Genomic DNA, 15,744 nt, shown 5'->3' with positions numbered 1-15,744 from the left:
GTGTGCATGTGTATACAAGTATATATGCATGTGTGTGCATTCTCGTGTGTATACATGTGTATGTATGTGCATGTGTGCATGCATATGTGGGAAGAAAGTATATTTATTCGGAAGAAACAAACAAAAGCAAAGCTCATGAATTTACTCTAGGATAAAATAAGAGGCTTTTGTTTGTTCTGAATTTAGCATAAGAACATGTCACCCTGCCTCTGGGAAGAGGATGGAAATGCACACTGTGTCTTCCCGCCACTGAAAGCGTCACTGAGAAAGCCTCTCGCTGTCCTAGATGACGCTCACAAACTGCAGTTGTGGCGCGAGAGTTGGGTGGCGGAAGCACACCTTTCCTTTTCAGTGCCTGTTTGCTCAGGCATCCTGCTTGTCTCTGGCTGGGGCAGCCCGCTTTGATTGCTGCACACGCTGGTACCTGAGACTGGAGGAGGTAAACGCGACTCTGTCTCTGCAGGACTGGGTTTGAGTAGAGCGGGAAGGACTTCCAGGCACTGACATTTTTGATCAGGTGAGAATTGGTGATGGGGGGGGGGGGGGTGTCATAGCACCAACCAGAGAACATTCCAGAGACAGCTACATGACAAGAAAAAAGGTGTCCTCAGGACTCCAGAAGCATGAGACCACAGGAGTTAGATTTTGTTTTGTTTTGTTTGAAACCAGGTCTCATGTAGCTCAGGCTATCCTCGGCATTTCTCTGCAGCTAAGGTTAGCCTTTGACTTCAGATCCTCTTGCCTCTTCTACCTCCTAAGGGCCAGGATTATAGGATTACAGGATCACACCATGCTCTGTTTATACAGGTACTGAAGACAAATGGAGGATTTCAGTCTCCCGGTGGAGTCACACGCCCAGCTTCTTAAGCACCATTTATAGTCTCCTTGTGGGACACCCACGGCATGCCAATTACACCACAATAGTCCCTGTAATTCTTCAAACACACATGCAGTTCTAATGCACTCCACATAACAAACATACCTCCACATTTACAACAAGGGACGGAGGCTCACCTATTCAGGTGCCAACCATACAGAGTCTCTTAGTCCTACTTCACAGCTGGTGAGCTAAACAGCTGGCCTTGTGCACTTGGGGCCCATTGTCCAGCTGTGCAAGCTGGTTCAGTACCAATGGACCTCACACAACTAGGAACTAGTAGCTGTTCAACACATTTTCAATGAAGCAGAAAAGACACCTAGGTCATCTACTTGTAGCTCAGCCTGTAAACAAGAAGTGCCGGCATTTTCATTGTGCCGTGAGGCAGACGCTGCACTGTGCTCTGGAGAGCTGAGCTCTGAAGCTGCCGGGTTCAATTCCCTCATGCAGGTCCCTCCCTGTCTCCACCTACACATCATATTCATCTTCCACAAGGGTCACAGCCACAAAAATGGTTCTTCTGGGTTTTCTATAATGCCATATTTTCAATTCACACAAAACTCTACCCAGACTGCTACCCCAAGCTCCACACTCTCCTCAGGGGGGGCCTGTGGATCCCAGGACTGTCCAGGATCCCAGACCTGGAGGCGAAGCCCACTCACCTGGCATGAGACACACAGTCAGGGTTCGAGGGTGGATGCTGAGAGGAGCCTTCTTTCTGATTTCCAGACTTTAAGTAACAGGATCTGACTTCCCCTGCAAAATCATGAGATTTGAGCAGAGAATATCACCCCATCTGTGAGGCACAGGCTCACTTCCACTGTCTTTAAGTTAAAGGCAGCCCTGCCAGGCTGTTTTAGAGTGACTAGGTTTCTTTTGTTCTGCCTGACACTTGAAGCAGAACCTTATTTAGCAAAGAAGGACATTTAAAGAGAGCTACTAAGGAGCAGAGGCTGAGGGAAGACCATCCGAGACTGCCCCACCCGGGAGCCATCCCATATTACAGTTACCAAACCCAGGCACTATTGTGGAGTCAACAAGTGCTTGCTGACAGGAGTCTGATATGGCTGTCACCTGGGAGGCTCTGCCAGAACCTGACAAATACAGAGGGGGACATTCTCAGCCACCCATTGAACTGAGCACACGGTCCCCAATGGGGGAGCTAGAGAAAGGACTCAAGGAGCTGAAGGGGTTTGTAGCCCCATAGGAGGAACAACAATATGAACCAACCAGTACCCCCAGATCTCCCAGGGACTAAACCACCAAATAGTACACATGGAGGGACCCATGGCTCCAGATGCATATGTAGCAGAGGATGGCCTTGTTGGATATCAAAGGGAGGAGAGGCCCTTGGTCCTGAGAAGGCTCGATGCCCCAGTGTAGGGGAACACCAGGACAGGGAAGCTGGAGTGGGTGGATTAGTGAGCAGGGGGAGGGAGGATGGGTTAGGGGATTTTCTGTGTCTGTGTGTGTGTGTGTGTGTGTGTGTGTGAAACCAGGAAAGAAGACAACATTTGAAATGTAATATATCTAATTAAAAACAAAGAAAAAGAAAGCTAAGAAGATGATTTGCCTGTTTACCTGGTGATCCCCACGGTGGCCACTAGTCAACAGTTGATCTACTTACCTACTCACCGGTATTGTTCTGTTAGGTTCTCAATTCACGTTTGTTTCCTGGTTTTCTTTTCTTTTTCTCTCCCTGTGGTGTCTAAACTGGCCTCCAACTATTAATCCTCCTGCCTCAGCCTTCTGCTGGGATTTCAGGTATGAGCTACTACAACTCCTATTTTCTCAGGTAGCTGAGGCTGGCCTTGAACTCCTAATCCTCCTGCCAGGGCCCTTAAACAATGGGATTATAGGTTCAGTTAAATGGCTGGAGGCTCATTAGGCATGCATATTAGCTGGAGGCCAGAATCCCAGCTCCCTAGTGTGGTCTTGACTGGCTGTCAGGCTGGGCAGGAGGAAAAAGAAGGGTGGAATTTATTTGCAAGGTTAAATTAGCTCTGCTGGAGGGTCTGGGATACAGAGGGGTGAAAATCAGCTCCTGTCCTAATGCAATTTCCTAGTCCCAAGGGACACCTTCCCCTGGGGCCCAGGAAATGCAATTAACTCCCTGATAGAGGTGTACTGGCTGGTTTTTGTGTGTCACCTTGACACAGGCTGGAGTCATCACAGAGAAAGGAGCTTCAGTTGGGGAAGTTTCCAGAGATCCAGCTGTGGGGCATTTTTTCAATTAGTGATCAAGGGGGCAGGGCCCATTGTGGGTGGCACCACCTCTGGGCTGGTTTTCTTGGGAGAATAAGAGAGCAGGCTGAGCAAGCCAGGGGAAGCAAGCCAGGAAGAAACTTCCCTCCTGCATCAACTCCTGCTTCCTGACCGTGTTGAGTTCCAGTCCTGATCTCCTATAGTGATAAACAGCAATCTGTAACTGTAAAGCTGAATAAACCCTTTCCTCCCCAACTTGCTTCTTGGTCATGATGTTTGTGCAGGAATAGAAACCCTGACTAAGACAGGAGGCAACCACTAAGTATCCCTTAGCAAACCAAAGCCAAGTTCCTGGTCTCAACCTCCAGGATTCATTTCATTTTCTGGAGTGTGTTTGTGTGTGTGTTACACATGGTAGGCACATGGTCCAACACTGAACTATATCCCCAGCCTCTGACCTTCTGCTAACAGAAAGGCTGTTCTTAGCTCTGCAGACACACAAGATAATGAGCTAGAAAAGGTTACAGAAGTCAGAATCCTCCTGCACACTCAGTAACTGACAATGGACCAGAGCCACACAGACAGACAGACAGTACAGGCTTTCTCACAGGCAAGTCCTAGCTTCTCATTTCTAATTTGTATATATTTGTGTTTATGTTGGTGTGGGTGTATATAAAGACATAGAAACTGGAAAGGGCCCAGGAGAGAAAGAAAAAGAGGCATTGAGGGAGTGGGGGAGGGTAATAGAGCACAGGGGATTTTAAAATGGAAAGAGAATACTGATGGATGGAAGGATTCACACAGGATGGGGCAGGGAGGTGAGCAAGAGCCGACCAGAACTGTACCACTGTCAAAACCCCACAAGGAAACCTGCTACTTCGAATCCTGACTGAAACACAGCTTAAAAACATTTAAAAGGGGTTTAGCCAAGACCCATCCTAGAACAACTGGAGCCCATGTCCCTTGCCTTAGGGTTGGTGATTCCTCATGTAACTACTCTAAATCATTTTTACATGAAGGTACCAGGAAAAGCTATGAGGATCAGATGTCTAACAAATATCTAATAAATATTTCCTGGGCACGGGGCTCATGCCCTGATGAAGTCTCCCCTTGAGAGGGAAAATATCATTGGTAGATTATTGCAAGACAAGCAATAACTACTGTAACAGTGGAGATGGACGCAAAGGAATGGGTATAAAGAAAGTGAAAGACGGAGGCCAGACATGTGGCTCACTGGGTAGAGAGCTTGCCGAGCACACACAGAGCCCTGGTTTCCGTCCCCAGGACCACATAATGCAACCGTGTTCACATGCACCCTCAGGAGGGCTGGGGCATCAAAAGTTCAGTATCATTCTGAGCTCGACGATTAGTTGGAAGCTTGCCTAAGCTACATAAAACCAGGAAAATACATGAAGAATAAAGTTTAGAAAGAGCAAAAGTCATATGTACCTGGTTAAATCTGAATTTTGCCCCGACAATTCTCCTTAGAGATAAGGCATAAAGGGTGAGTTACGTGCTGTCAGCACGGTGAGCATAGCACACACCAGGCAGGAAGGAGAGAAACCGCTCGAGCATTTGACAAAGCAATCCCAGGACTGTCTGCCTGGTCCAATATCTAACACTTGACCATGGACCAAGCAGAGCCAGGAGACAGCCACAGCTGTCCCGCTTCTTGCTTTCTAGGAGTTAAGACTCACCGTGCTCATCGATGAAAACATGCATAGCGTCCAGGGACATCTCCTCCTGCACAGACGTTTCTGGCCCACTGATGACCTGCAGCACTGAGCTGTCTTGTTGGGAAGTCACTCGGTAGATGATGTGCCTTTGCCGGCTGCCCTGGAAACTTAAACACACATGAATGCTTTAAAGATGGGTAGTTTTAGGTCAACTTGACACAAGTTAGTCATTAGAGAGGAGAAGATCTCAACTGAGGAAACGCCTCCCAGAGATCTGGCTGCAGGTGAGCCTGCGGGACATTTTCTTAATTAGTGATTGATGGGAAAGGGCTGGCGGTCCTGGGTTCTCTAAGATATCAGGCTGAGCTAGAGCAAGCCCTGAGGAGGAAGCCAGTAAGCAGGACCCTGCGGTGGCTTCTGCATCAGCTCCAGCCTCTAAGATCCTGCTCTGACTCCCTATGATGATGAAGTATTATATGTAACAGGAATGAAATGAACCCTTTCCTCTCCAAGTTGATTCTTGGTTGGTCCTGGTGTTTATCATAACAGTAGTGACAGACGGTGAGGGACTGGGGAGATGGTTCAGAGGCAACGTGTTCACCATGGAAGTGTGAAAACCTGTGTCCAGATCCCTAGGACCCATGTGAACCAAAGCCAAGCACTGAGGGACATTCCAGGGCTGGAGAGGAGACAGGGGATCTCTGTGCTGTGTCAGCCTGTGTAGCTAAACCAGTAAGCTCTAAGTTCAGTGAGAGGTGAGGAGCTGCTGAGAAAACGTCCAATATATCTGGTCTACACACACACACACACACACACACACACATACACACCAGTAGGACTTCTCTGTTGCCGCAAGTCTCCAGCCCAAATATGCCCGGCAATGAAAACACAACTCAATTAATATGAATACAAGCTGTGTGCCTAGGTTGGGCAGATCTACCACTATGCTATCATCTTTCCCATTATGAGATCTCATATCTTGTGGTTTCTCCAGGCCACGTGATTCTTGCCCAGCTTTCCTTCCACCTCCTCCTCCTCCGCTGTCTTCTTTCCCTCTCCCTCCAATCCCCCAATCTCCCCCTCCCTCTCCCTCTCCCCCCTCTCCTTCTTCTCTCTCCCAACTTTCACATTCCCTTCATCTGCTCAATCACCTGGATCTAGCCTTTATTTTACAAATTAAGGTGGGAAGAAGGTTTACAGGAAATCACCAGAGTGCCAACACTTTCCTTATTTGAAGCCCCTCCAAGGAGAGCGGGAATTAGCATCATATTACAAATAGCCTCGGGTTATCCACAAGACTTCTCCAAGCTTCCCCAAAGCATGACAATAAGTGACCAAGTCCTCCTTACAGTGCTGCGGTCTTGGCAGGCTGTGTGAACACCACCGGGCTGGCATTTGCAGGGTCTTGACTTGGCAAGTCTGGTTTTCCTGGCTTGGGATCACGTCCACTGGTTTTTTCATTCTCCACAGCTTCCTCCTTGGTCCCTGGGGAGGCATGACCTGGAAGATAGGACCTTCCATGTTAATAATGCGGACAATCCATCCAATCCTTCCAAGTGCTCAGAGAATAAACTAACAGCCCTGAAACGAAAAGAATGAAGATTTGGACCTGGCGGCTAGGCCAGTTCTCCCAGCTCTTGGCTGAGACAGGAGGGCAGCTGTGAGTTCTCCCAGCTCTTGGCAGGCTGAGACAGGAGGGCAGCTGTGAGTTCCAGCACAGCAGGATCTACAGAGTGAGACTCTGCCTCCAAATAAAGCAAATAACCAAACTCCAAATCATCTGGGTGGAGTAGTGCACAGTGGAGGCAGAGGCAGGAGGAGCCCCAGGAGTTGGAGTCTTGCCTGGTCTATAAGTGAGATTCTGCGACATACGACAAAGAGAGAAGAGGGGGAGGGGAGGAAGAGGGGAAGGGAGGAAAGGCAAGCTTCTCGAGAGATGTATGAAAATCTATAAATATATTTGAAACACAAGACACGTATGTCTCAAACATGAGACAAGTGGCTCAGGCATCTTCTCTACCAAGGGATTCAGAGGCTCTGTCGACTTGGCTGGGGGACTCCGTGATGTCTACTACCACAGTGTTGGAATTCTCACACACACACACACACACACACACACACACACGACAGGCCTCTAACGCACGAATGCTCAGACTGAGGACTACTGTAGACCTTATTCCTGATCCACGGACCTCGTTAAAATCTCACCAGCATTGTGAGTCCCCCTCACTCTCTCCATGTCCATCTTCTAGCTGGAAGCAGAATGCCCGCCCGGGGAAGGCAGACACTTGCTGATCACTGGCTTAGCGTCACTGACGTCCCTTTGCTGGGACTACCTCAGGGTGAACGAATGTTCAGGAATCAACAGGTACAGATGGGAAGGAAGGGTTTGATTAAAACTTGTAGACAGTGGCCTAGACTTAGGGTCTTGGCTTACGCCACTATGCAAAATGGAGAGCTCTCCTGGCTTCTGTGTGGATACAGAGGTCAAAAGTGTCACGACCAGGGCTGGAGAGATGGCTCCATGGTTAAGAGGACTGACTGTTCCTCCAGAGGTTCTGAGTTCAATTCCCAGCAACCACATGGTGGCTCATAATGGGATCAGATGCCCTCTTCTGGGGTGTCTAAAGACAGTGACAGTGTGCTCACATACATAAAATAAATCTTTTTTTAAAAAGTGTCACTACCTTCTGTGAAAACTGCCAGCTGTGTGGATCTCAGCCTGGATTTGAACACAGGAACCAAAGGTCTCAACCTACAAGCCCTGTCAAGACACAGTGTGAGGGGGGAGGGAGACAAGGTGGATGAGGTGCTGCTACGCAAGCATGGGGAGCTCAATGACCCCAGAACCCACCAAGAAAAAAAAAGCCAACCATGGTGGCACACATCCGCGACCTTGGTCCTAGGAGGTGCAGACAGGCAAGTCCCTGAAGTTTGCTGGTTTGGCTGAACTGGTGAACTCCAGGTTCAATGAGTGATTCTGTCTCAAAAATTAAGGTGGAAAGCAATACAGAAAGATACCTCCCGCCTCTACATGCTCACAGGCACACACACACACACATGCTCACACACACATACACACACATACACAGGCACTCACATACACACATTCGCACACACATACAGGCATGCATTATGCACACACACATGCACACACACATAGAAACAGGCATACATGCAAATGAACACATGCACATGCATACACATATGCATACATACACGCGCGCACACACACACACACACACACACACACACTGGACTGGACTGCAATGACTGCAGCATTAGAGGACCTCATTAGTCAACCTCATTGCCACCACAGTCCCTCCTTGGATTTTTCCCAGTCACTGGAGGACATTGCCAACTACTGAGTGTGCCCTGACACCAAGCATTCCCAGCATGTCAGTGGCAAGTGTCTCTGGCACAAGAGAAAGTTTAGATTTCGTTCGACAGTCTGTCAGGCTGGTGATATTCACAGTTGTCAAGGAAACTGTGACACCAGAACAAATAACCATGGCAGGCTCGTCTCAGAAGATGCAGAGCAGTACAGAAGGCAGCTCCCACACCACATAGCAGGGTCTGGGCACTTCTGCTCATCTCCAACATCTTAAGACATTCCTCTGGTCAGTATATGGACACCTCCCTAGACTTCTCAATCCTGACATTTGTTATTATACCAAAGCACACTGCAGTTTTTATTTTCCTAGACGTGAAATATTTTTCATAAATGAGCCAATACTAAAGATACCCTGTCTTTTCTTTATTATTATTATTTTGGTTTTTCGAGACAGGGTTTCTCTGTGTGGTCCTGGCTGCCCTGGAACTCACTCTGTAGACCAGGCTGGCCTCAAACTCAGAAATCCGCCTGCCTCTGCTTCCCAAGTGCTGGGATTACAGGCGTGTGCTACCATGCCCGGCTTGATACCCTGTCTTAATTAGGGTTATTATTGCTGTAAAGAGACGCCATGACCACAGAGATTCTTATAAAAGAAAACATTTCATTGTTGCTGGCTTACAATTCAGAAGTTCGGTCTTTGTCATGATGGTGAGAGGCATGGTGCCTGCAGGCAGGCGGCTGGAGAGGAGCCTACAGCTTTACATCCAGAGCAGCAGGCAGCAGGACCAGAGTGACACTAGGCCTGTTTTGAGGTCCTGAAACTCCAAAGCCTCAGTGACAGGATTCCTCCAAGGCCACACCCACTCCAACAAGGCCACACCTCCTAATAGTGCCACTTTCTATGGACCCATGGGGCCATTTTCATTCAAACCCATAATCTCCCTTTTAACTATATATTTACTTTAAAGATTAACACTGTCAAATGCCACTAGATAATCTTCCAAATCATCCAAAAATAGTCCTATCTGTAGATACAATGTGGCATATTAACAAGATCCTTGTAAACCTAAAAGTGTTTCACTTTTAAATGGTGATTTCCTCAAAATGGAAACACTTTCTCTGGGATGGGAGCTCACAGATGGAGGAGACTTAGAAGCTTCACAGGGCTCCTCCCTAAGGTTTCAAGAAAACTTGGGTTTGGAGATATTTTTCAATTGGCAGTCTGTGAAGGAGACCTGATCAGTCATGATGCCTGAAAGTTATGCGAGAAACCCAGAGATGAAGCTTTGGTGAGATGTCGCTCAAGGTGGAACAGCTTTATGATGATGCAGCTGCTCTTCTTTCTTATGCATGCATGTATTATATGTGAGTACACTGTAGCTGTCTTCAGACACAGCAGGAGAGGGCATCAGATCTCATTATGGATGGTTGTGAGGCACCATGTGGTAGCTGGGATTTGAACTCAGGACCTTTGGAAGAGCAGTCAGTGCTCTTAACCACTGAGCCATCTCTGCAGCCCACAGCTGCTTTTCTTTCTCTTTCTTTCTTTCTTTCTTTCTTTCTTTCTTTCTTTCTTTCTTTCTTTCTTTCTTTCTTTTGTTCTTTCTTTCTTCCTTCCTTCCTTTCTCTCTTCTTCTTCTTCTTCTTCTTCTTCTTCTTCTTCTTCTTCCTCCTCCTCCTCCTCCTCCTCCTCCTCCTCCTCCTCCTCCTCCTCCTCCTTCTCCTCCTCCTTCCTCCTCCTCCTCCACCTTCTTCTGACAGGGTTTCTCTGTATAGCTCTGGCTGTCCTGGAACCCACTCTGTAGACCAGGCTGGCCTCAAACTCAGAAATCCGCCTGCCTCTGCCTCCCAAGTGCTGGGATTGCAGGCCTGCGTGACCCCTGCTCTGCCCACAGCAGCTTTTCAATCACCCACACTTCCATTAGTAACAACAATCAGCTCACTGGCTCACTAAACTAGGCTGGGGTGAAAGGTTGCTTTGGTCTGTCCTTGATGCCCTGTCTGAAGTCCACAGACAGACAGCTAGCTGTTCATGCCTTCCTAAGGAAAACCACACACCTATGTCATAAATAACTGTTCAACTAATATCTTTGTGTAGCACATTTAGGGTATGGTTTTATAGAACTTGCTAGGAGCTCAGAGACTGTGCAAGCATAAGAATGATGAGCAGTTAATATACAGAGATCTCTAGTCAATAGCCAAAGCAGCTGGCAACGTCAACCTCAGCCCAAGACCAGACTTAGCATGGGAGAATTAGCCTGTTAGAAGTCAGGCCACCATTAGCCAACAGCTCAAGAAGCCATCCCGAGTTCTGTGATATTTAGCCCCACATGGGTAAGACCTCTCTGTAGGGATCCATTTTTCACAACCTTCTTTAATAAGGGTTCAACCTCCCCTCTGATCCAGAACCCACAAGAAGTGGAAAAGAAAGGTTACTAGGATATTGGGGAAATAGACCTGTTTAGAAATAGTTATTTGGGGCAATTCCAATCTTTGTTGTTCTCAGTCCAGTCCAGGAGCAAACACCAAACATGAATCAGCAGGTGCAGTCCTGTCCACTCAGCAGACACCGCGCATGAATCAGCAAAGGCAATTCAATCCAGGAGAAACTGAGGCTCGCCAACCAGTCCTAGCCCTCCTCGGAAGCAGCAAGCAGCCACAGGAACCTCATGAGAAGTTCTTTGGTGAGTTTCTCTCTATGAAGTCACCACAGGCAAAGCTCAGCAACACAGTGTAAAGCAAACCAATAAATGTGTCGTCAGTGAAGACTAGCATGCTCCCACTGTCTGTGGGGCCATATTTATATTTTTTTCTAAAAATTTGCGTCATTTTTCATGTCGGCTATAGCAAAACATCCTTTCTCCTGTGTATGCTTAAGCAAAACATTCTTTCACATGTCTGCTTTAGCAAAACATCCCTTCACCTGTGTGCCCCAGCAAAACAACATTGACTTAACTGACTTTCCAAAGAAACCAGAAGTCTCCACTTCACCTCTCAGAAACAGAGCTTACTGTATCTCTGTCACTGTTTTCATAATTCGGAGCAAAAAAAGCCAAAATCTCAACCTAATCAACCACACAACCAAGCCTATGTCCATCCACTTCAGCCAACAGCTTCCATCCAGGGCAAACCATAAGCCCCACCCCCACTAAGGAACTGTGTATGACCCTCCTGTCTTTAAGTACTCCCAGACATACTTATCCCCTTTCCCCAAGGAAACCTTTGCTTGTTCTGAGCTGGTGGCTGTGGGTATCTTTATTTACACACAAAAAAGACAAACATGAAATGGGACAAACTTGTTATTATTATTGCTTTGGCCTGGGATTTTAGTTAAGGTCTCAACACACAGCCCAGGCTGGCCCCAATCCTCCTGCCCCAGCCTCCCTGAAAGCCAGGACAATAAGCCTGTCCCACCACACTCACCTCTAGGCTTTGAGTGGTGTATGATTTGCCACAGCCTTGCCGTGAGGGGGATGTGAGGGCTGAGGACCGTTTGCCACCCTTCCGCTCATAGCTCAGCTGATGAGAGCATCCTGAGGGGAAGTAGAAGCCCCATCCTCATCCACTCAGATCCCAGGTCAAGCTGCATCCTCCTGCCAATCAGGACTATGTCTAGAAGAGATGCCCCAGGCTTCCGATGTCACCTCACAGCCACATTGTTCCATGTGTCTGCTCTGGAACTGAGCATTCAGACTATAGTAACCAGTTATTCTTCAGGAACAGACTAGCACACAGCCGGGGTAAGTCTCAAGAGGCTCGAGGGCACTGAAGCCTCTCTGATGCTAACAGCCTCCAGGTACAGACTTGCTTTGGCTCTTCTCTCCTCTCCCCTCTCTCCCCTCTCCCCTCTCCCCTCACCCCTCTCCCCTTTCCCCTCACCCCTCTCCCTTCTCCCCTCTCCCCTCTCCCCTTTCCCCTCTCCCCTCTCTCCTCTCTCCTCTCCCCTCTCCCCTCTCTCCTCTCTCCTCTCCCCTCTCCCCTCTCCCCTCTCCTCTCCTCTCCTTTCCTCTCCTCTTCTGAAGGAGATACAGTCTAGTCCCACTGCTGAGGCAGAACAGGAAGAGCAGAATCGCAGAGACAGTCAGAAAACGCAGCTGGAGGCTGGCTGAAGCCTTGCTCCCCATCACAGACTGTGTGCCAGCATCCTTAATGTTTGCCATCAAAGCCGATGACACACAGACAAGGTTCCTTTTCTACAGAGATGTTTGAATAAGAGTGTTAAATAGCAATGACTCCTTGATTAAGGTCTACACCTGGCCTTACTCCCCTGTCCAGATGTGACCCTGAGTTTTCTGGAACTCTCACAAGCAAGAGTATGAACAGTGAAGACATTTGTTCCAATTTGTTTCTCTGTGGATGTCACAGAACACTCTGACCAAAGAGCAACTTGGAAAGGAAACAGTTTATCTTAGCATACAGATTACAGCCCATCATTGAAGGAAGCCAAGGCAGGGACCACAGAAGAATACTGCTTACTGGCTTGCTTCCCCTGTCTGACTGATATCTTTCCTGTACACCCAAGACCTAGGAATAGCATACCCACAGGGCGCTCCTACATCAATTAGTAATCAAGAAAAGGCCCCACAGACATGTCCATAGGCGAATCCTATGGAAGCAATTCTGCAAACGAGGCTCTCTTCCTAGGTGTGTCAAGCTGACTTTAGTCACCTCCACAGCTTCCTCTGTAGCCTAGGGTTTCCCTCATCAACTGTGGTCCCATGCTGTGAACTCTGGGGACTGCCTTAGCATCTCATTTCAGCAACCCCTTGTCATGTGACCAGAGAAGCCACCAAAGCCACCACACACAATTCTGTAGAGACTCGCAAGGGTGACTCCTTTGAGACGCCCACACACTCTCAGGTGTGCACTGTTTTCCCTAAGTGCCTCTTTATTAACCACACCACATTCGCATCTATTTAAAACTTTTTCTCTGACAGATTCCAACCCTGCTCTATGCTGGCTTATCCTGAAGACTCCCTCGATGGTGCAGTTTAGAATCCCAACTTCATTTGAGTAATGGTCTCTGCAAAGGTCACCTCAGGCTGTGCAGGTGACAGCATGGAGCTGAGTCTCTGGCTCCTGCCCTTTGGCCACTATCACTTCCTCCTTTGGGACCACACAATCTCAACAATCAAGCCTGCTCCACTCACAGACACACACTCCCAAGCTGTGGCTTGAATGAGAAATGCCCCCTGTAAGCTCATATGTCTGAACATTTGATCTCCAGTTAGTAGTTCTGTTTGGGAACTACTGTTCCCAGAAGTACTATCTGTTTGGTTTGGAAGAAAATATCCCCCATAAGATTATATATTTGAATGTTTGGTCTCCAGTTGGTAGAACTGTTTGGGAAGGCGATGTAGGAAGAAGTATACCACTTGGGTTTGAGCCTTAAGAGCCCATGCCATTCTTAGTTTGTCTGTCTGTCTGTCTGTCATCTGTCTCTCCTCTCCCCCACTTCCACCTCAGACTTGTGGGTGGAAATGTGAGCTCTCAGCTACATACACCTATAGATACATGTGCACACAGAGCCACACGTAAGTATCAGCTATCTTCCTGGGTTAGTCTTACCTTTGTTTTGAGACAGTCACTGAATCTAGAGTGAACTTGCCAGTTGAGCTAGACTGGTTGCCCAGGGGTCCCCCAAAGATTCTCCTGTCTCCATCTCCCCAACACTGGGATTACAGATACTCACTGCTATGTCTGGGTTTCTTTTCTCCATGGATTCTAGGGGATCAGACTCAGGCCCTCATGCTCGCATGCAAACATTTTACCAACTGAGTCATCTTCACTAGTAGCCCTCGAGGGTTCCTTAAGAGAAATGTGCTTCGTGCTGAATGTCCCTGGAAGAAATGTCTACACTGGGAGAGACAGCTGTTTTAGAGTTATTGGGGCTGTAGAAAAACAGTTGCTTCTTTCCCTGGAAACAAATATTTTTGGTTTCTAGAGAGGCTAGAAACTCGTCATAAAGGTAAATCCTTCAGTTTACTGTGGAGTGAGCAGAGGCAGGTGGGGTCCCCCCAATCCAAAAGCCATAATCTGGAAATGCTCCAAGATCCAGAATTGTCTGAGGGGCAACATCTATTGCCAGAAGAAACTTATACTTTATATGACAAGGGACAGTTAGAATATAGAAGAATTCAGCTATCTATGGCTGCATATGGAGTAGAACCAGAACATAAGTGATCGTGAACATACACACAAGTATCATAGGCTTAGGTCTTATCCCCAAAATATCTCATTGTGTGTAATCAAATAGACTAAAACCTAAAAACAGCCCAAATCTGAAACATGTCAGTTCCCAAGTGTGGTGGTTGGCCCATAGAGTGGTACTATTAGGAAATGTGTCCTTGTTGGAATAGGTGTGGCCTTGTTGGAAGTTGAGGTAAGCTTTGAGACCCTTCTCCTAGCTGCCTGGAAGACAGTGTTCTCCTGTTTGCCTTCAGAACAAGATGTAGAACTTTCAGCTCCTCCAGTTCCATGCCTGCTGTGTTCCCACCATCATGACAATGGACTGAACCTCAGAACCAATAAGACAGGCTCAATTAAATATTGTCCTTTATAAGAGTTGCCTCGGTCATGGTGTCTCTTCACAGCCATGGAAACCCTAAGACACCAAGCATGGATGAGGGGTGCTTATCACATCTCAGGGTCAGCCAATGTAATAAGCATGGTAGCAGAACTAAGCTACATGGTTGGGGACATGGCTCTGTCCATAGACACCTTCCCCATAAGATTGCAGAACTGAGTTCACGTTTTCAGAACCTACAAAAATAGCTGGGTGCAGTGGCAGGTGCATACAGTCCCAAAGCTACAAGATGGGAAGTGGAAACTCACAGATCCCTGGAGACTCACAGACAGGCTGGCCTTTGTAGTAAGGACCAGGACAATGAGGGACCCTGTCTAAAACAGAATATATAAGGTATCTGTGGTCTGTCTTCTGACCTCTGTACACATGCTGGGCACATATACACCTCCATGTGCACCCACACAACATGAATGTCTATGCAGTAGTGCATATGAGTGTATGCATGCATACAAACACACACATATACACATACACACATATATACATACACACATATACACATATATACATACATGCACATATATACATACATACACATACATACATATATTCACATATATATACACACATTCACACATACATATACACACAAACACATACACATATATACACATACACACATAGACACACATACAAACATATACACACATTCATATACACACATACACAATACACATACACATATACACACATATACACATATACATATACACACAATTCATATATATACACATACACAAACATATACACACACATATGTATATACATGCACATATACATACATACACACATACACACATATACACACACATATATATATACACATACACACATATACATATACACACAAACACACATATACATTTACATGTATATACACACACATATATACATATACACATGTACGCACATATACATACATACATATATAACACACATGTACTCACATACACACACACACACACACACACACACACACACACTCAACAAAGGTCCCCTGAGAGCTGATGTCAAGGTTGGATGACACAGGCAAAGGACAGACTGACACCCCTGCTGTGATGTCATC

The 15,744-nt window shown here is 47.1% G+C and overlaps 1 protein-coding gene across 1 annotated transcript in view; it reads right to left on the bottom strand.

Moving 5' to 3' along the window:
• The window catches only part of Pcnx2 (pecanex 2), a 153,726-nt gene that overhangs the window by 125,319 nt on the left and 12,663 nt on the right, over positions 1-15,744 (bottom strand). Inside the window, exons 6-8 of the mRNA XM_052167115.1 lie at positions 6,108-6,258; positions 4,780-4,925; positions 1,540-1,633 (exon numbers count right to left, since the gene is read on the bottom strand). Coding sequence (XP_052023075.1) covers positions 1,540-1,633; positions 4,780-4,925; positions 6,108-6,258 — 391 coding nt within the window. The remainder of the gene's footprint in view (positions 1-1,539; positions 1,634-4,779; positions 4,926-6,107; positions 6,259-15,744) is intronic.

The sequence above is a fragment of the Apodemus sylvaticus genome, chromosome 21, assembly GCF_947179515.1.
Source record: "Apodemus sylvaticus chromosome 21, mApoSyl1.1, whole genome shotgun sequence".
Classification (NCBI taxonomy): domain Eukaryota; kingdom Metazoa; phylum Chordata; class Mammalia; order Rodentia; family Muridae; genus Apodemus; species Apodemus sylvaticus.
This window is presented reverse-complemented; position numbering and strand designations above follow the sequence as displayed.